This window comes from Pseudorasbora parva, chromosome 25 (assembly GCF_024679245.1).
Source record: "Pseudorasbora parva isolate DD20220531a chromosome 25, ASM2467924v1, whole genome shotgun sequence".
Lineage (NCBI taxonomy): Eukaryota > Metazoa > Chordata > Actinopteri > Cypriniformes > Gobionidae > Pseudorasbora > Pseudorasbora parva.
In genome coordinates, this window is record NC_090196.1 from 4,940,956 (window position 1) to 4,963,142 (window position 22,187).

At 37.6% G+C, this 22,187-nt stretch overlaps 5 protein-coding genes and 1 long non-coding RNA gene across 6 annotated transcripts; 3 read left to right on the forward strand and 3 right to left on the reverse strand.

Moving 5' to 3' along the window:
• Positions 1 to 2,721: 2,721 nt before the first annotated feature.
• Positions 2,722 to 3,595, reverse strand: LOC137065581 (uncharacterized). Its single transcript, XR_010901668.1, has 3 exons — positions 3,578 to 3,595; positions 3,169 to 3,313; positions 2,722 to 2,749 (listed from the first exon to the last, which is right to left on the reverse strand). It is a non-coding gene; the product is annotated as an uncharacterized lncRNA (long non-coding RNA).
• A 185-nt stretch (positions 3,596 to 3,780) lies between these two features.
• On the forward strand, positions 3,781 to 4,242 carry LOC137064400 (histone H1-like). Its single transcript, XM_067435727.1, has one exon. The coding sequence runs from the start codon at positions 3,781 to 3,783 to the stop codon at positions 4,240 to 4,242; it is 462 nt and encodes a 153-aa protein (XP_067291828.1).
• A 6,537-nt stretch (positions 4,243 to 10,779) lies between these two features.
• Positions 10,780 to 11,304, forward strand: LOC137064888 (histone H2A-like). Its single transcript, XM_067436426.1, has one exon. The coding sequence runs from the start codon at positions 10,791 to 10,793 to the stop codon at positions 11,175 to 11,177; it is 387 nt and encodes a 128-aa protein (XP_067292527.1). The 5' UTR covers positions 10,780 to 10,790; the 3' UTR covers positions 11,178 to 11,304.
• Positions 11,305 to 12,337: 1,033 nt separating this feature from the next.
• Positions 12,338 to 13,102, forward strand: LOC137064881 (histone H3-like). The gene has a single exon (XM_067436420.1). It carries the CDS (start codon positions 12,360 to 12,362, stop codon positions 12,768 to 12,770), a length of 411 nt encoding a protein of 136 aa, XP_067292521.1. The 5' UTR covers positions 12,338 to 12,359; the 3' UTR covers positions 12,771 to 13,102.
• A 216-nt stretch (positions 13,103 to 13,318) lies between these two features.
• Positions 13,319 to 14,824, reverse strand: LOC137064801 (histone H2B-like). The gene has a single exon (XM_067436326.1). It carries the CDS (start codon positions 14,231 to 14,233, stop codon positions 13,859 to 13,861), a length of 375 nt encoding a protein of 124 aa, XP_067292427.1. The 5' UTR covers positions 14,234 to 14,824; the 3' UTR covers positions 13,319 to 13,858.
• On the reverse strand, positions 14,818 to 15,351 carry LOC137064802 (histone H4). Its single transcript, XM_067436327.1, has one exon. The coding sequence runs from the start codon at positions 15,335 to 15,337 to the stop codon at positions 15,026 to 15,028; it is 312 nt and encodes a 103-aa protein (XP_067292428.1). The 5' UTR covers positions 15,338 to 15,351; the 3' UTR covers positions 14,818 to 15,025.
• Positions 15,352 to 22,187: the final 6,836 nt, after the last annotated feature.

The window sequence follows — 22,187 nt, forward strand, 5'->3', positions numbered from 1 at the left end:
TAATACTTCATATGTATCGCAGTAATACTTCATATGTATTGCAGAAATACTTCATATGTATTGCAGTAATACTGCAGTATTATTGCAGTAATACTTCATATGTATTGCAGTAATACTTCATATGTATTGCAGTAATACTTCATATGTATTGTAGTAATACTTCATATGTATTGTAGTAATACTTCATATGTATTGCAGTAATACTTCATATGTATTGCAGTAATACTTCATATGTATTGTAGTAATACTTCATATGTATTGCAGTAATACTTCATATGTATCGCAGTAATACTTCATATGTATTGCAGAAATACTTCATATGTATCGCAGAAATACTTCATATGTATCGCAGTAATACTTCATATGTATCGCAGTAATACTTCATATGTATCACAGTAATACTTCATATGTATCGCAGTAATACTTCATATGTATCGCAGTAATACTTCATATGTATTGCAGAAATACTTCATATGTATTGCAGAAATACTTCATATGTATTGCAGAAATACTTCATATGTATTGTAGTAATACTTCATATGTATTGTAGTAATACTTCATATGTATTGCAGTAATACTTCATATGTATTGCAGTAATACTTCATATGTATTGCAGTAATACTTCATATGTATTGCAGTAATACTTCATATGTATTGTAGTAATACTTCATATGTATTGTAGTAATACTGCAGTATTATTGTAGTAATACTTCATATGTATTGCAGTAATACTTCATATGTATTGCAGTAATACTTCATATGTATTGCAGTAATACTGCAGTATTATTGCAGTAATACTTCATATGTATTGCAGTAATACTTCATATGTATTGCAGTAATACTTCATATGTATTGCAGTAATACTTCATATGTATTGCAGTAATACTTCATATGTATTGTAGTAATACTTCATATGTATTGTAGTAATACTTCATATGTATTGCAGTAATACTTCATATGTATTGCAGTAATACTTCATATGTATTGCAGTAATACTTCATATGTATTGGAGTAATACTTCATATGTATTGCAGTAATACTTCATATGTATTGCAGTAATACTTCATATGTATTGGAGTAATACTTCATATGTATTGCAGTAATACTTCATATGTATTGCAGTAATACTTCATATGTATTGCAGTAATACTTCATATGTATTGCAGTAATACTTCACATGTATTGTAGTAATACTTCATATGTATTGTAGTAATACTGCAGTATTGCAGTAATACTTCATATGTATTGCAGAAATACTTCATATGTATTGCAGTAATACTTCATATGTATTGCAGTAATACTTCATATGTATTGCAGTAATACTTCATATGTATTGCAGTAATACTTCATATGTATTGCAGTAATACTTCATATGTATTGCAGTAATACTTCATATGTATTGTAGTAATACTGCAGGATTATTGTAGTAATACTTCATATGTATTGCAGTAATACTTCATATGTATTGCAGAAATACTTCATATGTATTGCAGAAATACTTCATATGTATTGCAGAAATACTTCATATGTATTGCAGTAATACTTCATATGTATTGTAGTAATACTTCATATGTATTGCAGAAATACTTCATATGTATTGCAGTAATACTTCATATGTATTGTAGTAATACTTCATATGTATTGCAGTAATACTTCATATGTATTGCAGTAATACTTCATATGTATTGCAGTAATACTTCATATGTATTGCAGTAATACTGATTATATTGTAGTGTTATTGTAGGTGAAAGAAATCAGGGCTCTTCCACTAAACTGTTGAACACTTTTGGTTGTTCCACAGTCTTTACACTGCAGTGCAGACCTCTTCTGTGATCCGTGGCTCCTTCATGAGACAAGGGTACAAAAAAATAGGATGAAATGTTGGTGTTTTAACAGTATCGTGTGTTGAAGTCAGGATGTAGCTTGTATAATAAAGTTGTGAAATTCAGTTTCTCATGTCTATATTTTCTTACCATTAACATGAAGATACTGTCAATAGAGCCATCCAACTGTTGTGGAACAGTCTAAAACAATCGAACATTATAGAATAGAACTATAGAACATTCCTGGAAAATGTGACATATAACAACACACTATCTGTATAAGTAGCTCATGTCTTTATTAGAGCCTTTTAAAACTAACCTTGTTTTTGATCAGCTTCCATTGTCCTGGGGTGATAGCCTAGAAATCTAGACGCACCCTAGCGGCAGCAAATTTAATTTGCCCGCAAGTGTCGTCTAGGAACTCTCAAAACCCTTCTGAGCTGTATTCCTCAAAATCTGGACGGCCCAATCACATCGTGTATAGAGTCGGCGGGCGGGGCCATAATGACGACGGCTGAGTTGTGTTTGCGTGCTTCTAGTAAACACAGAAACTGGCGAACGGCTGTCAGCTTTGACCGAGACTCTGGAAGACTTGGAGTTAAGCTTTTCTCTGAGAAAAGAACAAAGAGGGGCACTGAAGTCATTCTTAAGAAGGGAAGATGTGTTCAGAGTTTAGCCGACCGTATATGTTTAATCAATATCATGTTATATAAATTAAAATAAATGTTTAATCAGTCAGCGAGCTCTGCTTCACCTTCGTTGCTCTGGTTGGTGTAGCGCTATCCTATCGCGTGCAGAGGGAGTTTGAAAGACAACCGTTTATCCGCCCCTCAGATTGAGCTGTCAATGGTGAGTTTCCTGACCAAACATCTTGATGTGGGTCTGGCTTGTCAGGCTACTGGGGTGACATTCTGATTGTCAATTTACTGCAACAAAATCAAACAGATATATATAATGCTTGGCTGTGTATTTAATTTAATTTTAATAGGACACATTCAAACACATGAAATAGTGTTTGTATTTTGTTAGCTTAAGCACTTTATATATATATATATATATATAAAGTGCTTAAGCTAACAAAATACAAACACTATTTCATGTGTTTGAATGTGTCCTATTAAAATTAAATTAAATACACAGCCAAGCATTATATATATCTGTTTGATTTTGTTGCATAAAGTTATATATATAACTTTATAACCAACTAATTCAAAAGAGACAACAAATAAATACTATTTCTTGTCACTGTGTAATACACAGTGACAAGAAATAGTATTTATTTGTTGTCTCTTTTGTAATTATATATACACAGTGTGTATAAACAAATAACTAAAAACCTTCATACCTCCATGGACAGCTGCTTTTTGAAGTGAATTTGAAGGTGTACTGTGCCATCTGGTCAGTTTAAAACACTGGGCAGTAGAAACTGTTGCAGAATGTCTTGCATTGATGTACATGAAGTAAAGCTGATCCTCTCCAAATCGTAATGCCTCTATAAATTAGTGGGAAAAACACATGAAACACTGGTCAGTATCAGATAAAAGCAAATAAAAAATACGGCGCCAAGTAAAATCACAAACAATTATGTTACTTAAAGCAGGACCATATACACAGACGCGATAGACATTGTAAAGCAGAGCACATTAGAAAAAAATAGAGCCACGTTCTGAAGTGTTAATACAACAACGATGGATCAAATACACAACACGAATAAACTTGATAGATTAAAACCACAACACAAAACAGCTGTTTACCGTGTTCTCTTCTTCCGTTGTGCCGATTGTTTAGTGTTCGTTAACTCCGCCCACTTCTGGCATGAGACTGTGGCTTGGCGCTGTTGTCCTCAGACCGTTGTGAGTGATGTATATGGGATCTGCGGTTCTGCAGTTGGTTATTATTGGATTCATTTCTGAAACCAGAACAGCATTTGAAAGACTTTAGATCCGATCAGAGAAAGATGCCAGAAAGCGCCCCAGCACCGGCCAAAGTGCCTAAGAAGAAGTCTGCCGCGAAGGCTAAGAAAGCAGGTCCAGGCGTCGGCGAGCTCATCGTCAAAGCTGTGTCCGCGTCCAAGGAGAGGAGTGGCGTGTCCCTCGCCGCCCTGAAGAAAGCTCTCGCCGCCAGCGGCTACGACGTGGAGAAGAACAACTCCCGCGTCAAGATCGCCATCAAGGGCCTGGTGACTAAAGGCACCCTGGTGCAGGTCAAGGGGACCGGCGCCTCGGGCTCATTCAAGCTCAACAAGCAGCAAGCCGAGACCAAGAAGAAGCCAGCCAAGAAAGCGGCTCCTAAAGCGAAGAAGCCCGCGGCCAAGAAACCCGCTGCCGCCAAGAAGCCCAAGAGCGCAGCGGCAAAAAAGCCCAAAGCCGCCAAGAAATCACCCAAGAAGGCCACAAAACCCGCCGCTAAGAAGGCTTAAGAAGGTTATTACAGCTTAAGCCGGGTGCACACTGTGCGATTTTGCCCACGATTTGGCCGTCTGAGACAAATTTAGCAAATCTTAAAAGATTCCTCAGTTCCTAGGCTAAAATCTGACGTCTTTGGTCGTTAGTTTGACATGTTCACCGGCAGCCGATTAATGAGCGCTGCGATCAAATTTTACCTCAGACGAAATTCTGGCAGTGTCAGAAGATTTGGCACAGAATCCTGCGGTCTGACTTCTCCTACAACGACAGTCAAATATCTCAGTTTTTCAAGACAAACTATGACCAAAACGAGAGCTAGAAATTTATTTGTAGCCAGCATTTCAGTCCCGCGTGTAATGCAGCTCACTGTCACCCAACGCGTCATTCATTGATGATATAAAGCTCCGGGTGAGATTTCTTGCGCGCATCCGTTTTTAGCGCGCCTTAACTATCGTGCAGTCTGACATTAATGCCAACTGAGATCTTACAGTGTGACATGGCTTACATCGGGGATCATGTTCGTACAGTCTGACAAGGGACATTCGCAAAGGATTTTGAAAAATCGCACAGTGTGCAGGACCCATTAGACAACATATACTTACATGTTTATCACTTTTAGCAGTGTTTTATGTAACTTCACAGGGTTTCCTTTAAAACGACACTAAAATTTTGAACATAGACCACTGTATGTGTGTATGGGAAGCTTTTCAATTTGGGTAGGCCAAATCCAGGCAGAAATCCCCCAAAAAATGGCCCTGAGTGAAAGATTAAAAATCTTCATTTGTGTTCTACTGAATAAACTAACACACCTACATCTTGGATGCCCTGGGGGTAAGAAGATAAACATCAAATTTTCATTTTTGGGTGAACTATCCCTTTTACAGTTTTTATGCTGGGAGGCTGATTAATGCACTGTAAAACATTTCAAGTCTGTTAAACTTAGAAACGAAAGTTCACCTGCTGCCTTAAAAACGTGAGTCAACTGAACTTAAAGACATTCTTTGTTTCAGCTCAAAATGTTATGTTTAACAAGTTATATAACTAATGAAAATTTGTTGTTTCAACTTGATCCTCTGAGTTAAGACAACTTACTTTTATACGTTAATCAAACATTGATAGTTGTTTCAACTTGATCCTCTGAGTTAAGACAACTTACTTTTATACGTTTATCAAACATTGATAGTTGTTTCAACTTGATCCTCTGAGTTAAGACAACTTACTTTTATACGTTAATCAAACGTTGATAGTTGTTTCAACTTGATTCCTTGAGTTAAAACAACTTTGTTAAATGATTGAAAACTCACATCAGCTCATAATGAATCAACATAACTGGTCTGCTCAAAAATAATTCAATTTTATTGAAACAAGTTCAATGTTGCACAAACTTTAACATTGTTTTAGAATACAATTCATGAAAAAATTGCTCATTGGAACCTGTTAAGAAGAAAGGTGCTTCTATTTCATCAACATCAGTTTCTCCAATATGCAGAACAAAGATGAATGGTATAAAAGAGGTTTAGAAAAAGTACGGGAGGGGAGTAGAAAAAAGACATGAATTGTGGAAATATATATAGAGTGGTGGGCCATGTAATGACAAAATAACTGCTTGTCAATTTCTTTTAAAGAATATGAGTGTACACTGTATGAACAAGCTGATACATTTTTGACCTTGGAATGATTTGAGCAATACTTGGTCATTGACTTAATTTACATTTTTGGGTGAACTAACCCTTTATGTCATTAAAGGACAACTCCGGTGAGAAATGAACCTAGGGGTAATTAACAGTTGGTTACAGAGTAGATCGTTCTCTGGGATGCGTTTTCATGGAAATCGAATGTAAAGAGTTTTATCTCTAAAAACAGATTAGCTTATAATGCTTGTCTATGGGGCACAGGGTAGTGAAATTAAATCGCTAGTTAATACCACTAACAAGGCTCAAAATAGCCTCAAACTAACACGGCAGCATAATGAGGGTACCTACATGCTAACCGAAGCATTGAGAACTTTGTAAGAGTACAAACAGTTTAATAAGAAGATACGTTGTAAACATAGTGCCTAACGCGTTCACGGACAGGCACCATCTTGGAAAACAGTCTCGATGAATCGATCTACGAGCGCTGTTCTAAGTGAGCTGGTCGATAGGAATTAAGTTTGTGAAATGTAATAACATGGACATTTTTATTTTTATTTATTTATTTTCTCTGTTGTGTTCAGTGTTTTCTTCCGGAAACAACGGACCATATGAGATTCCTAAATCACAGTTCATCACTTAGCAGAGCTCTCGTCGCTCGATGAGTCGAGACTGTTTTCCAAGATGGCGCCTGTCCGTGAACGTGTAATGCACTGTGTTTATAAAGTGTCTTCTTATTAAACTGTTTGTACTCTTACAAAGTTCTCAATGCTTCGGTTTGCATGTAGGGATCCTCATTATGCCACTGTGTTAGTGTGAGGCTATTTTGAGCCTTGTTAGTGGTATTAACTAGCGATTTAATTTCACTACTCTGTGCCCCATAGACTAGTGTTATAAGCTAATCTGTTTTTAAAGATAAAACTCTTTACATTCGATTTCCATGAAAACGCATCCCAGAGAACGATCTACTCTGTAACCATCTGTTAATTACCCCTAGGTTCATTTCTCACCGGAGTAGTCCTTTAATGACTCACCCTAATGTCGTTCCACACCGTTAAGACCTTTGTTCTCCATTGAAAACGTATGCACAGTATACTGTCCATGTCCAGAAACTAATTAAAACATTATCAAAGTAGTCCATATGAGACATCTGTGAGTTAGTTAGAATCTCTTGAAGCATCAAAAATACATTTTGGTCCCAAAATAACAAAAACTACGTTTTTATTCAGCATTGTCTTCTCTTCCGCGTTTGTTTTCAATCCGCGTTTGCGACTCCAGTCTCCCTCAGACTACAAACGAAGCTTGCGCACCAGATAACACATCAGCAGCGTCACTGCGCAGTCGCGAACACGGATTGAAAACAAACACGGGAGACAATGCTGATTAAAGTCAAAGGTTTTGTTACTTTGGGACCAAAATGTATTTTCGATGCTTCAGGAGACTCTAACTAACCCACTGATGTCACATATGAACTACTTTGATGATGTTTTTATTACCTTTCTGGCCCTTCTGGAAAGGGACAGTATACTGTGCATACGTTTTCAATGAAGAGACAGAAAGCTCACAAACTAAATATAAAATATCTTAAACTGTGTTCCGAAGGTGAGCGGAGGTCTTACGTGTGTGGAACGACATCTTTATCCTTTTTACATCTTTGAGGTCATGAAGAACAATCTTCTCCTCTACCCCCACAGCCACATTAAATACATCAGAAGGAAAAGCATCATGCAGGACACCTTCATCTCCAATAAGAAGTCCAACAGGCACTCCCTTCATAATGACATCTAGGGTTTCACCATGAACCTAAAACAAAAAGCACAGTTTCAATCCTAATTTAAAAGACATGTAATAGATTTGGTCTATAAAATATGGAAGCCCGTTTCCGCCACTAAATAAAAAAAAATAAAAAGAGTAATTACGACTTTTTATCTCACAATTCTGACTTTTTTCTCTGTCAGAATTCTGACTTTATATCACAGCAATTGCGAGTTTATATCCCAGAATTGTGACTTTATAACTCGCAATTGTGAGAAAAATAACGTCAGAATTCTGAGATAATGTCGCAATTACCCTTTTTATTTTTTTTTTATTTAGTGGAAATGGGCTTCCATAATAATAAAATGATAGAAAAGGTCCAATAATACTTGATTCGAAAAAATGTCACTATGATAAAGGACAATAATAAGCAGCAGACAGTCTACAATCGACTGACGTTTTTGCAGTGCGCGCCAGACTAAAGGGGGTCGGCCGCGCCACGTCTTTAAAATTCAAAAACATTGTTTTCAAACCGCAGTAAAGATAGCTTGCGGTTCGATATTCAGATTTAGTTTGGCCATAAATCCCCCGTGCGCAGTCGTAGACATGCAAAATAATAGTTGTTGTCATAGTTCATGATTTGTGAATTCTAGTGATGCGGTCCTCCGGTCCGAAACTGCTTTTTTTCCCCACAATGACTATTCATTTTATATTGCGTAACGTTATATCTCCAAAAGTTGGTCACTTAGAAGACTGAAACCAGTGTAATCTTGATTTGTGAAATTTTTCACAACAAAGCACTTGACCGTAAATACGTTGGCGAGTCTGCTATGCCGAATTTTCAATGCGTTTTCACACCGGCGGCGGCATTCGGCGCCTGTCCGCGGCGACTCAGCAAGTTGTTCAAAATCCTGCCGCACCACAGAGCTCCATTTCAGTTTTATATTAAATGTATATTATATTTTCCTCATATCGTCAATGTACATAACGTTACTGATTTCACCCTGTGCTACAAGATACACCCATCGTGCAGCTCTCCTGATAGAAGTCGATTCAAAATTGAGCTCGCACGTAGCCTATATAACGTTAATGTGCGTCCGGTCTGAGACACGGGGCTGATCTTCGGTCCGGTGTGCGACCCCCTTTAACCCAGACTGGCTGTGGAAGAGCAAGAGAATGAATAACGCGGCGAAACTAAAACAAATTAAGCGAGTGAAAGATGAGAAATAAACCCGTATTTTCGGATTGTTAATCCTTTTAAGTCCTACAATAACGTACAATTATCAAACACCCTGCAGATCATCACCGTGTGCTTTAGACTTTGTTCAAAGGAAAACAGCGCCTTTTCGCTCCAGCAACGTTATATACATTTATAATAACCACCAAACAATAAAATACTACGTATAAGCTGTGAACCAAAGCGATATATTCAATTTATTTTAGCATCTGGCAGTGAACTGGTGAGGGAAACCCAGGTGGTGTTAAATTCGCGGAGCACGATCAATGTGCTACTTACACGAATTAAATCGCAACATTATCAATTTATAATTACAGATAATGATAATAACTCACCTTCCAAGTATATTTTTCTGTTTCTCAACACGAATTCATGTAAGAACCCCAGCTGGCAGCTGGGCTAACTCGAATGGCGATTACTGCTCAGTGTTTCGCGGTCTTTGCTCTGTATCACCCCTCCCCCAATGTTTAACTTACAGACACGAGTTAAATGAACACTGACAAACCAGACAAAACTCACAAGAAGTCAACATAATGTATTACTGTAAGTTTAATTATTGAAAACTTATACACTTGAGTTAAATTTCCAAAACTTATCATGACAATTAGAGTTAAAGACTAAAAGTAAGTTCATATAACTTAACATGGCTATCATGTTTTACAGTGTGGCAGTTTAAAATGGTTGACCATCAGGCCCTGTCACAGTCCTGTGAGAAAGGAGAAACATCTTCAGAAAGAAAGGGAGAGATCGATGAAGAAAAAGGAAAGAAGGAAAAATATTCATGAGTTGAAAGAGCTAGACCAAAGACAGGCGCAAATTATGGAGAGAGCAACAGAAAACATCTAGGCAGGCAGTAGGTCCAGTTCCAGGATCAGGGCCTTCAAGGTTAGAAAAGGTTTCCATCACAGTACCACTTCATGTTACAGCTTGGTAAAAACAGGGTGATACCATTCTATTATCTAGGAAATATCATAGGAAATGACATGCAATTTCTGTTATTACCATGTAATTTCCTAAGTAGTAATGTAGATATTACCATAGTATTACCCTGTTATTACTGAGCAGTAATATAATGTGGTACCACAGTTATTTTACATTGTGCTTATTTTATGTCCTTTACCATATTCTAATATTACATTAACAATAAAATTATAATAATTAAAAATAGAAATGCTTATCAAAACTTAAATAAAGAACACGAAACAACTTTTTCTGTATTAAAGAAATCCATAAAGTCCATCCTGTCATGCCATGGTCAGTCCTGTTACACAGGAAATTATTATATAATAATTTACTATTTGAGGAAATATTGATGAATTAATCTCTTTAACTGTGTAGATGAACGTTGGGGTGTATATCCTCTACTATGTTTTGTAAAAATCTCCTATGTAAAGTTAGATATTTTATAACTATATGAGTGCCTGTTAGGTATTCTGTGATTTTTGTGTATGACAATTGACCGAAAAGTTGCTTATTTGTTATAGAACTTAAAAAAAATCATGTTAGATACAATCAGGGGCATGTGAGCAATAAGAAAATTATATTCATATAAAAAATCATTAGGAAACAATTCTAAAATGTTCTAAAAATGTATGACTCAATACTCAGATTTACCAAAAAAAAAAAAAAAAAATATATATATATATATATATATATATATATATATATATATATATATATATATATATATATATGTATTTTTTTTAGCCCCCAAGATTTTTTACAAGTGGAAATGTACACTTCTTTCTGGTAGAATTTCCCCCATCTTAGTCTTTCGTGCAAAACAGAAAAGGGGGTTTGGTTTTGGAGGGAAGATCAGTGATTGGCTGAAATCATATCAGATTCTAAACCAATGGGCGAATGGCACTCTCCTTTAAATACAGTGTGTGGCAGAACTAGTGTTCATTAGAAGGTTGTTTAAACTGAAATTAAATCAAGAATGAGCGGCAGAGGCAAAACCGGTGGTAAAGCCCGAGCAAAGGCTAAGACTCGCTCCTCCAGGGCGGGACTGCAGTTCCCCGTCGGCCGTGTTCACAGGCTTCTCCGCAAAGGAAACTACGCCCAGCGTGTCGGTGCCGGCGCTCCGGTTTATCTGGCCGCTGTGCTCGAGTATCTCACCGCTGAGATCCTGGAGTTGGCTGGAAACGCCGCTCGGGACAACAAGAAGACCCGCATCATCCCCCGTCACCTGCAGCTGGCGGTGCGCAACGACGAGGAGCTGAACAAACTCCTGGGCGGAGTGACCATCGCTCAGGGCGGCGTGCTGCCCAACATCCAGGCCGTGCTGCTGCCCAAGAAGACTGAGAAGCCCGCCAAGTCCAAGTAATCAGATGTAAAAACTTGTGATAACCCAAAGGCTCTTTTAAGAGCCACCCATTTCATCTTTTGAAGGGCACATTGGTATTAATGAATGACACCATAAAGAGGATAATTTTGTTTTTGATCAAATCAGTTGTGCGATTGTTTATAAACTTGTATTAAAATAAGAAGCAGGGCTAAAGCAGGGTTTCTGCTGGCTTTGAGATCTTTTATCTTTATTTGACTACAATTTATGGTCTTAAATTGGAGCAGAATTTCGTAGATTCAATATCATGGTCTTAAATAAATAAAATATTTAATGTTTAATACACATGTTGTCTATTTTTGGATGAATAAATCAAAATACTGGATCAGTAGGTTTCACTCAGCTATAGTTGACACAAAATGATTTAATTTACTCATGTGAATGAACAGCTCACCCAAAACAGAAAACCTAATATAGGGCCCTAATTATTATTATTATTATTATTACTAACTTTTAATAAATTGCTATTAAATTGTTTCATGATTTGAATTAATTAGTCATGCTTTTTGAACATTGGAAAACAGGACAAAATTACAGAAAAAGAATATCACTTTTTTTATAGTGTGGTCATAAAGTTTAGCAAAAGTTATTTCCTTATTCTAGTGTTTGGGAGAAGAGCTTTTTGTTTGTCAAATTAAATAGTAATGGAGATCTGTTAGAAATTGTATTTTCAAAACACATTGATGTTCCCTACAATTTATTCATTCACTTTTCTTTAAATATTTTTTTTCTCTTTAATTGATCTTAAGAGTCTTAAATGTACCTTCATAAAACCTGAAGAAACCCGGACAAAGTGGACATGCTTATGGACATCCTGACACGTGTTTGCTTGATAGAGATAGTTCTTTGGGTCGTGTCTTATTTGATTGACTTTATTGTTCGATTTGAGAAAAAAATAAAAAAAATAAGTACATAAACGGTTTCACTGTTTGATAAGCGAACGCGAAAAAAAGCACATTGAGCGGGAAACCCTCCGCTTGTTTGAAAAGAGGAAACGCGCAGTCATTGGCTAGCAGTCAAGCCCTCGTCACATATCATCCAATCACAAGCCTCTGCACCCTCGACACTATGAGCTCATGCCGGTCCAATGCTTTAAAAGCAGGCGTGTCGCAGAAAAGCGGCATATTCCAGCTCCAGCGAGACAGAGAAAACTGAACTACAGCAATGGCAAGAACCAAGCAGACCGCTCGTAAGTCCACCGGTGGCAAAGCCCCAAGGAAGCAGCTCGCCACTAAAGCAGCCCGTAAGAGCGCTCCGGCCACCGGCGGCGTCAAGAAGCCTCATCGCTACAGGCCCGGGACCGTGGCTCTGCGAGAGATCCGCCGTTATCAGAAGTCCACCGAGCTGCTGATCCGCAAACTGCCCTTCCAGCGGCTGGTGAGAGAAATCGCTCAGGACTTCAAGACGGATCTGCGCTTCCAGAGCTCCGCTGTCATGGCCCTGCAGGAGTCCAGCGAGGCTTATTTGGTCGGCCTGTTTGAGGACACCAACCTGTGCGCCATCCACGCCAAGAGGGTCACCATCATGCCCAAAGACATCCAGCTGGCCCGCCGCATCCGCGGAGAGCGCGCCTAAGCCCGCATCTGCTTCAGCCGCTTTATCAAACCCCAAAGGCTCTTTTAAGAGCCACATAAATTGAAAAAGATGTTTTTCCAAAGTAATAATGAAAATAACTAATATAAATTTATAATACAATGTGCTATGTGCATACTTATTGGATGAGTATTTAAGACGCAGAATGTGGTCTGCGTAGGGCACTATCGCCACCCTCCATGGGGTTACAACCCCCAGCATTTTCAACGGAGGTGGCAACAGTTCTTCATAGGGGCCCATTTGACCATTGGCTTCCCTGAGCAATGATTACTTTCTATTTTTTTGTAGTAAGTACTAGATTGTAAGCAATTGTAAATAAATAAAAAAAAAAACACTTTTTTATGATTTTTGGTTGATATTCTGATCAGTTATACAATGTGAATACCATACAAGCAGACAACCCACACAAGTGCCAGAAACTCCCACACATGGTGTGCTTCAAGGAATGGGTGTTTATTCATTCCTGCAACTACATACTTTCAAAAATAAAAATAAATGGTTAAGACACTGTTTGTATTAGTTTTGTTCGATCCATCATTTATACAGTTTAATCTATCCATCTATCTATGAAAATGTACCAAAAGATACAATATATAAATAATTTATTTGGCAACTGATCAAATGTTAAAGATTCAGGGCTCAATTTTGCAGTTGCACGTTTTTGAAACGTTACAGCCTAGGATTAAGAAGAGAAAAAGGAAAGAAATTCATTCAGTCTGTATTGATCTAGTCCAGGCAATATCTAAAGTACAATTAAGTATAGTTAAGTAAGTAGGCACTAAAACATACCAGTACATAGTCAAATTTTATACATGCTTGAATAATGAAAATTTCTGCCCCACCCTTGATTGATTGCTGGCTGTTTTTACCACCCGTAAGAACATACCCTGGCTTCCACACCAATTGTGTAGCATGCCCTCAGTTAAAAAAAATAAAAAAAATAATAACACTCAAAGCAAATATCTGTATAGCAGTTGAATTGAGTTTGGTTAAAATACAAATGGCTCTTTAGTTGAGAATATGGGTGGCTCTTAAAAGAGCCTTTGGGGTGGTTAAGGTCAGCGAACACCTCACTTGGAGCTGGTGTATTTGGTGACGGCCTTTGTGCCCTCGGACACGGCGTGTTTGGCCAGCTCTCCGGGCAGCAGCAGACGCACGGCGGTCTGGATCTCTCTGGAAGTGATGGTGGAGCGCTTGTTGTAGTGCGCCAGACGAGACGCCTCACCGCCGATGCGCTCGAAGATGTCGTTGACGAAAGAGTTCATGATGCCCATCGCCTTGGAGGAGATGCCGGTGTCAGGATGAACCTGCTTCAAGACTTTATACACATAGATCGCGTAGCTCTCCTTCCTGGACTTTCTGCGCTTCTTTCCTCCTTTCCCGGCGGTCTTGGTAACGGCCTTCTTGGAGCCTTTCTTAGGCGCGGACTTTGCTGGTTCAGGCATGATGCTGAGTCAATGTGAGCTCAGGAGCGAGACAGAGGGATTTATCCACCACCATATGCTAATTTACTCAGAGATACGGAGTTCTTCTTGCCTGTTGTCATTGGCCGAACCCATAAACTCGTATTTCATTGGATAACTCAAAAAAGCATCACGACAGAAACGAGAGCCAATCACGGGCGGGTAAATATTAGCCCCGCCCACAGTCTTATGTTTGAAGGACAACCCAACAAGATTTCGTTTCCTTTGTTCAATTTCCCGCTTTTTTGCTTTAATAAAAGTTTGAAAAGACTAATATCCTGCAAGATAGTGTAATCTGAAACCTCATTTTTAGAATAAAATAAATACTCATTTTAAAATAGATTTTATACCAGAAATTCCCTTCTTCACACAAGTCCCTTTACTACTAACATTTAATTTTCCCCAATTGTAAATACACATATTTAGAACGCCAAAAGCCGATTACAACTCATTAATACAGCATTAAAACACCTAGAAAGTTAAGTTTTGTTTAATATTTTCTTTGCAGAACGGTCACATTTCTGAACCCGGAAAAATGTATCCTTTTGTGAAAATTATGGGGCATATAAGACAGTATAATAAACTGCTTGTGATGCTTCTGCGGTTATTTATTAAAGCCTATCATTCTTAAGATCCGCAATATTGATATTAGGCTCTAACAAACTTGTTTTCTGCTTATTCTATCCATATATCACCAACTTGACTCTTTCTGCGACAGCGTGGGTGGCTCTTAAAAGAGCCGTTGGGTTTGTTGTTTCTCTTGATTTCAGGCGTTTAACCCCCGAAGCCGTACAGGGTGCGTCCCTGTCGCTTCAGCGCGTACACAACATCCATGGCGGTGACGGTCTTTCTCTTGGCGTGCTCGGTGTAGGTCACGGCATCGCGGATAACGTTCTCCAGAAACACCTTCAACACTCCGCGGGTCTCCTCGTAGATCAGACCGGAGATGCGCTTGACACCGCCGCGGCGAGCCAGACGACGGATCGCGGGTTTGGTGATTCCCTGGATGTTATCGCGCAATACTTTACGATGCCGCTTTGCTCCTCCTTTGCCGAGTCCCTTACCGCCCTTGCCTCTTCCAGACATGGTTAAACAACAGTTAAAATACAACAATGATTGCAAATCAAGCGCTAGACAGAGTCGATTTATATGCGCTTACAGGACCTGACAGAAACCAGCGTCGCGTCACAAGGCACAATGCGCTCCTCCCCTCGATATAGTTCTAGCACAAAACAATGTGATTAAACCCTAACCCTGATAAAACGGGTTTATATTTTAATAGAACAGACTTTAATATTGAAAACAAACATTTTATAAGATTCGTTTGATGAATCATTATATCATACAGAGATGCTGAATGATAACATACTGAATGATAACTCTTCTTTGGCCTTCAAGATGTAACACGTTTCAAAATAGACCATGCCATCATTAGGGAAAGGCTGAATGAGGAAATAAAAAAGGTATAAAATTATATATATATACTGAATAAAAAGGAGTTAAGAGTGTAAATGAAATGTCCTCATCTTTGATCTCTCCATGCACATGGCACCCAAAACTTGTAAAGACTTTCTACTATAATGAATATCACATTTAAACTTATAAACTGTGTACACATATTTAGTTAACATCAAAATTGTCTTATCATAAACTTTCAATCCCATACTCTGTGCCTCCCTCCCAACACCCAAAACCTTCTTTTTCTTTATATTTATTCTCCCAACATTCTTTTAAAATTTTCTTAACTGGATGTTAATGGACATTCTAAATGACCCATTACTCCAGTCCAGTATCCCATCTTCAACTGAAGTCTGCGCCTTTTAATACTTGTTTTACTTGCAGAGCTATACACCATGCTACCATAATCAATGTTTGATCTTATTACTGCTTTATATATTATTTTCAATAACTGTCTACTTGCCCCCCCATTCTACTCCTGCTAAGCACCTTAATATGTTTATCTCTTTTTTAAAATTTTCTATCATTTTCTGAAAATGTATTCTGAAGTTTATTTTTGAGTCCATCCACATTCCTAAATATCAAACTACATTTACTTCTTCGAACTGATGCCCATAGATTTTAGAATTCATAGATGGTTATTCGCAAAACATTACACCTGAGTTTTTGCCACAGAAAATCTAAAACTCCATTTCTTTGCCCAATTCTTAACCTCATTTAAAGGTGCCCTAGGATGAAAAATTAAATTAGCCTTGCCATGGTGAAATAATAAGAGTTCAGTACATGGACATCACATACTGTGAGTCTCAAACACCATTGCCTCCTACTTCTTATGTAAATCTCGTTCGTTCATTTGTTATTGCTTTCACACATAAAAACGAGAAAACAACTTTTTTTGTTTTTTCAATTTTGTTTTTAAAACGAAAAACAAAATTATGACTTGATTTTTGGTTTTCCCGTTCTTGCACTGGAAATCGGATTGGCAGGATATACATTTACAGTTTTCCCAACACTGTATTTGTTTGCCTGTAAAATTAATAATCTTTATGCATGCTATTTGTTATCCAATTATTTGTCTTCTTTGACTGAAAAAAAATCTATTGAAATAGCCTAAATGTAAACATGTTCACGCATTGACAGTTTTCAGCATAAAAATGTAAGTAATACATGTATTCTTTGTTTTAGATGTTTTTATTAACTTAAATTCTTTTGAATAATATAATATAATATAATATAATATAATATAATATAATATAATATAATATAATATAATATAATATAATATAATATAATATAACTGCAACATGCCAAAGTCAAAATTTGGTGGTAGGCTAATTTTACATCGTCATTATAATACAATATAATGCAGGATGTGCTCACTCGAGAAGATCCAAACTCTAATAATAAAGCCTGAAGTGATAAAGACTGAAGAGAGAACTGCATTTTTAAAATCATTGTCATAGATATCTGTCCTCTAATAGCCAGAGTCACGATGTATGGCTATTATGACCAAATTAAAGGAAGTCGGTATCAATAAAATACATTTTTGGATTTACACAGGCTGTTTAGACATGGCATGTGGATTTACATAATCAAATTATAATTGCATAAATTATGTTAAGAGATTAATGTTTAAAATGTAAAAAATGTAATGTAGAAAATATGAAATGATTGAAATAAAATTAAACTTCTACTTTTTAACTATGAAACTAACACTGCCAGTAGGTGGCAAATGAAAGAGTTGAATCCTTTATTCAAACGAGTCTTTCAAAAATCCTAATTCGTGGCTAATCAATAAAAATAAGTCTACTCAGTAACTTTATTGAACTGTTGTATAATGTTGTATAATGTCACATTTGCGATTGTGCATGTTCGGAAAAACAGCATTCTTGCTGGTGTAATAACTCTCATAGGCTCGTGTTATAACTATAAAACGGGCACTCGTTAGGCCTAAATGTTTTTGTTTTTTTGTTTTTTTTATTTTAAATTTTGATGACATGTATGCCTACTCTTATATTGTGATGGCCGTGGAGAGAGTGCTCAAAAATTTTGAGAGCATAATTTAGTGAACAAATTTATAGAAATTATTTTTTTTAAAATGGAAAAAACTAGTTGTTTTTCTGTTTTTTTCGTTTTCATGTGTGAAAACAAAAACAAATGAACGAACGATACCTGGACCGAAAAATAAGGACTTCTCAACATAAACCCAACCGTGACGCAAGCGTTGGGGATCACTTATATGCACGCCCCCAACATTTGCATCTGTCCAAACATGTTCATTGTCAGGCTGAACTGACAAAGCCGAATCTACTGATGGTAAACAAGACACTTGAAGATAGCAAAAACGGCTCTCATGACACATCGTGTTCAGGCTGTGCAGGGGACGTGAGGACTTTTCATATGTCACCAGTCTTGGTTGAGGTTTATTATAATCGGATACCACAACATATCGTTTGTTTGTTCGGCCCAGTAGTGAAATTAAATCACTAGTCAATACCACTAACAAGGCTAAAAATAGCCTCACACTAACACAGTAGCATAATGAGGGTCCCAACATGCAAACCGAAGGATTGAGAACTTTGTAAGAGTACAAACAGTTTAATACTTAGTAAATGCATCTTGATTTAAGAATTGTTAGATATTTAGACTAGAATCAAGACAAAATTACTAGAAGAGCATTTTTTGCAGTGCAATGCACAAGCATATATTGTACTCAGAACTGGTGCCTGCTCACACAATGTCTGTACTGTTTTAGCAGTGAAAAAGACTGTGGCCTGTGCTTAAGTATTAGTCAGGGCCTTCACCATTCTGCAGAATGTTCTTATTTGATTTTGACTTGCTGTCATGTCCGTTTTGGCACGTTCATGGTTAATCTACGTCACACACACGAAAAGAGACACTTTCTTTATCACACAAAAATATTCAATGGAGTGAGTAGGCAAGCGACCTTGGGTTCTTTGAAAGGCCCTATATAAATTAAAGTGATTATTATTATTATTAGCTCATCTATTTATTCAATTCAATTTTATATGTAGCGCTTTTCACAATTGTTTCATTGTTTCAAAGCAGCTTTACATTAATAAAAGCAGGAGAACACAAAGAAAAATCGGTGGACAACATAAGCAGAGTAGCCTACTCATATCTACAGTCCATTTCAATAAAAATGTCATAATCAGAGTAAAGCTGCGTTTTTGGAGATGTGAATGAACTGTTTGGATTGTAATTGTGATATTTCAGCTGAGCGGTGAGTGTGTAATGCGCTCTAGTTGCCATGGTGAATCAGTGACTCTGTGATCGGTGGCGGGTCTGTTTGGGTGACCCTTGAGCACGCACCTATCCAGGATTAATTTCACCTGGCTTGATGAATCCGTGACTGCTCATCCTGGCTCGGTCTTTGTGCAACCAATTAAGCCTGAACACCCTTGTTTTGGCCTGTTGCATGAAGCTAGCTGAACAAACTCTGAGTTTCAGAGTTGACAAATCCAGATAAATCCAACCTGGTTTAGATCAAGTTCAACTGTTTCTCAAAGCTCGGTAGAAACTTTCTCTGTCAACTCGGGTTTAATCCAGAGTTAGCGATCAACTCTGAAGCGCATGCACCTGAAAGTGTGACAAGTGCTGCAAACAGCCAATCACCGCGTCCGTTTTCACTTTCACTTCTCTCCTGAAGATTGAGAGATCGTTTTGAAAATTATTATGAAATGAAATGTGTTTACAAGGCAGGAATAAACTCTGATGCTGCGGCGACAGTTTGAGAATGCAGCTTAAAGAATATCTGACTATATCAATGCATGGCGTGAATCAAATAAATATGCCTAATAATTATCATAAAGAGCTCAAATGAATACACGTTGTTTAAAATAATTATGAATGCATGTATTATATTTCTATTACTATTTGGCTACATGTCAATTAAAATAATATTTATATGAAGATATATGAATTCAAAGTGATTATAATTCATATAATATAAATATAATAAATAATTAGCACCAAAAGATGCACAATTTTATTTCAAAAGTTTTTTCATTATTAACTTCTTTAATTTGGAAGGAGACATACAGGGGTGTGGCTTTATTGCATCTTTACTTGCAGCTGATTGGTCCAGTTTGGGTTTGCGATCTCAAACCCAGAATAAAACCAGCTCCAGAGCAGGGGCCTTTACCATGAAGCTGGTTTAGCTGGCTAGCCAGACATGTTTAAGCTTAGTTTGTGCCAATCCTGGGTTTTAGGTACCATTAAAGTGGTTTGGCTTTTAGCTGTGTTCATCGCCATAGTAACTTACGCTCCACAGCCAACCTGTTCCAGGGCAGGTTATGTTCTGGATTAGAGATCTCAAACTGAAATTGGACCAATCAGCTGTGAGTAAAGTTACACACCTTTGATGCAATAAAGCCACTCCCCCTGTTTCTGCTCCAAATTAAAGGTCATTACATAGCAAATGGTTTTTAAAGACTAAAGCGTCTGGCTTTCAACAATGCTTATTTATAATAATATTAATTTTGAATGATTTAGATATAATTTATGTAATTGTTATACCTATAATCAATTACACATTTATCATTTTAGTTAATCAATCATTAATAGGCACTTTTTTTAAATTAATACATAAGTCATATAAATAACATCCCCTGCATAAAGTCATATGGATAAGCTTTAAAATCAATCAATAAAAATAGCCTATTAAAAAAAAAGAGGCTCACTGAGCTTAAATGTTCAATTTTCTCTAAACTAACTTCATAATTTTACTTGCATTGATGTATACAATTTTTTTTTCTTAAAGTTGTCCTCTTTCATAGACAGCTTTTCTTCTTGTGTGTATTTTTTTATTTTTTATTCTTAATATTTTTCAATAAATTAATCTCACTGATTGTCTCACGTGTGATTGGCTGTTCACTACTGATGTCACAGCAAAACTCCTGAACTCAGGATCAAAGCCTGAGTTGACAAAGAAAGCTGATGATCAGCATCGTGGGACCAACAAAGCCTTAATACAATGGTTTGGTTTTGTCAATTCGAAACTAATCCTTTAACCGTGAGTTTGTTAAACTACCATCATGGTACAGGCCGCAGGTTAGCTGTGTAGTGTAAGTTACCATGGTGATAAACATTAAAAAAAAACCAAACGACCTTCTTGAGTACGAAAAAACTGTTTGCTCAAACTAATCTCGAACTTACCTGGGTAACAACTGAAACCAGCTTTGTGCAACAGGCCATAGCTCAGTCATTTATCCTGGATTTCTTTCTACGTTTGTGCAATAGGCCTCTAGCCTAGAAATCTAGACGCACCCTAGGCAGCAAATCTAATCTGCCCGCGAGTGTCACCTAGGAACTCTCAATACCCTTCTGAGCTGTACACGCCAAACTCTGGTCGGGCCAATCACATCGTGCATATAGTCGGTGGGCGGGGCTTAACATAATGACGCCAGAGTTGCGCTTGCTTGCTACTAGTAAACACAGAAAATGGCGAACGGCGGTCTTTCGAATCAGCTTTGACCGCGACTCTGGAAGACTTGGAGTTAAGCTTTTCTCTGAGAAAAGAACAAAGAACGGCACTGAAGTCTTTCTTAAGAAGGAAAGATGTGTTCTGAGTTTTGCCGACCGGATACGGCGAATGTTTAATCTGTCAACGAGCTCTGCTTCACCTTCATTGCTCTGGTTGGTGTAGCGCTATCCTATCGCGTGCAGAGGGAGTTTGAAAGACAACCGTTTATCCGCCCCTCAGATTGAGCTGTCAATGGTGAGTTTCCAGACCAAACATCTTGATGTGGGTCTGGCTAGTACTATATGGGGAGGCTGCAGACCTGGAGCAAGACAGTTCTACGGCCCAAACAGTTCTACGGCCCTGTTGTTCCTGACGCGACCAGAAGGGGGATATACGGCGAAATATTAAATCCCGAGGCTCGAGTTATAATGTCCATTGACGTTGACTAATTACGTGTTTTTTGTGAATGTATAAATATTGACGTTGCATTAATTCAGATAGAGTGTCTGCAAGTGTACGACTTGAGCACAATGTAAAGAGATTTCAGGCGAGAATGGTTGTTTAAAACTTAATGTGGCTTATTTGAAAATCTGATCTGACGTTCTCGGAGTTGTAAGATCCAGGCAATCAGCCCACCGAGAGCAGCCTTACCTCTGCTAGTCCTTCTGACGTTTGCCGCTGGCTCTGATGTCTCTGTAGTTTAGTGGTTAAACATTAGCTATTTTGCTTATCAGGTGGCTAAATGACCCGTGGCATTTTAGGAAAGAGGTGAATTGTGTTTGGCTTTATAAAATGCTATGTAGTACTATAGCTGATAGAATTCATCAAGGGTATGAGTAGCCTACACTCCATGACTGATGGGCTAAATATGGTTATGTCTAAATGTAACTTATATGAACACACACACACACACACACACACACACACACACACACACACACACACACACACACACACACACACACACACACACATTTATGATTATTATCAATA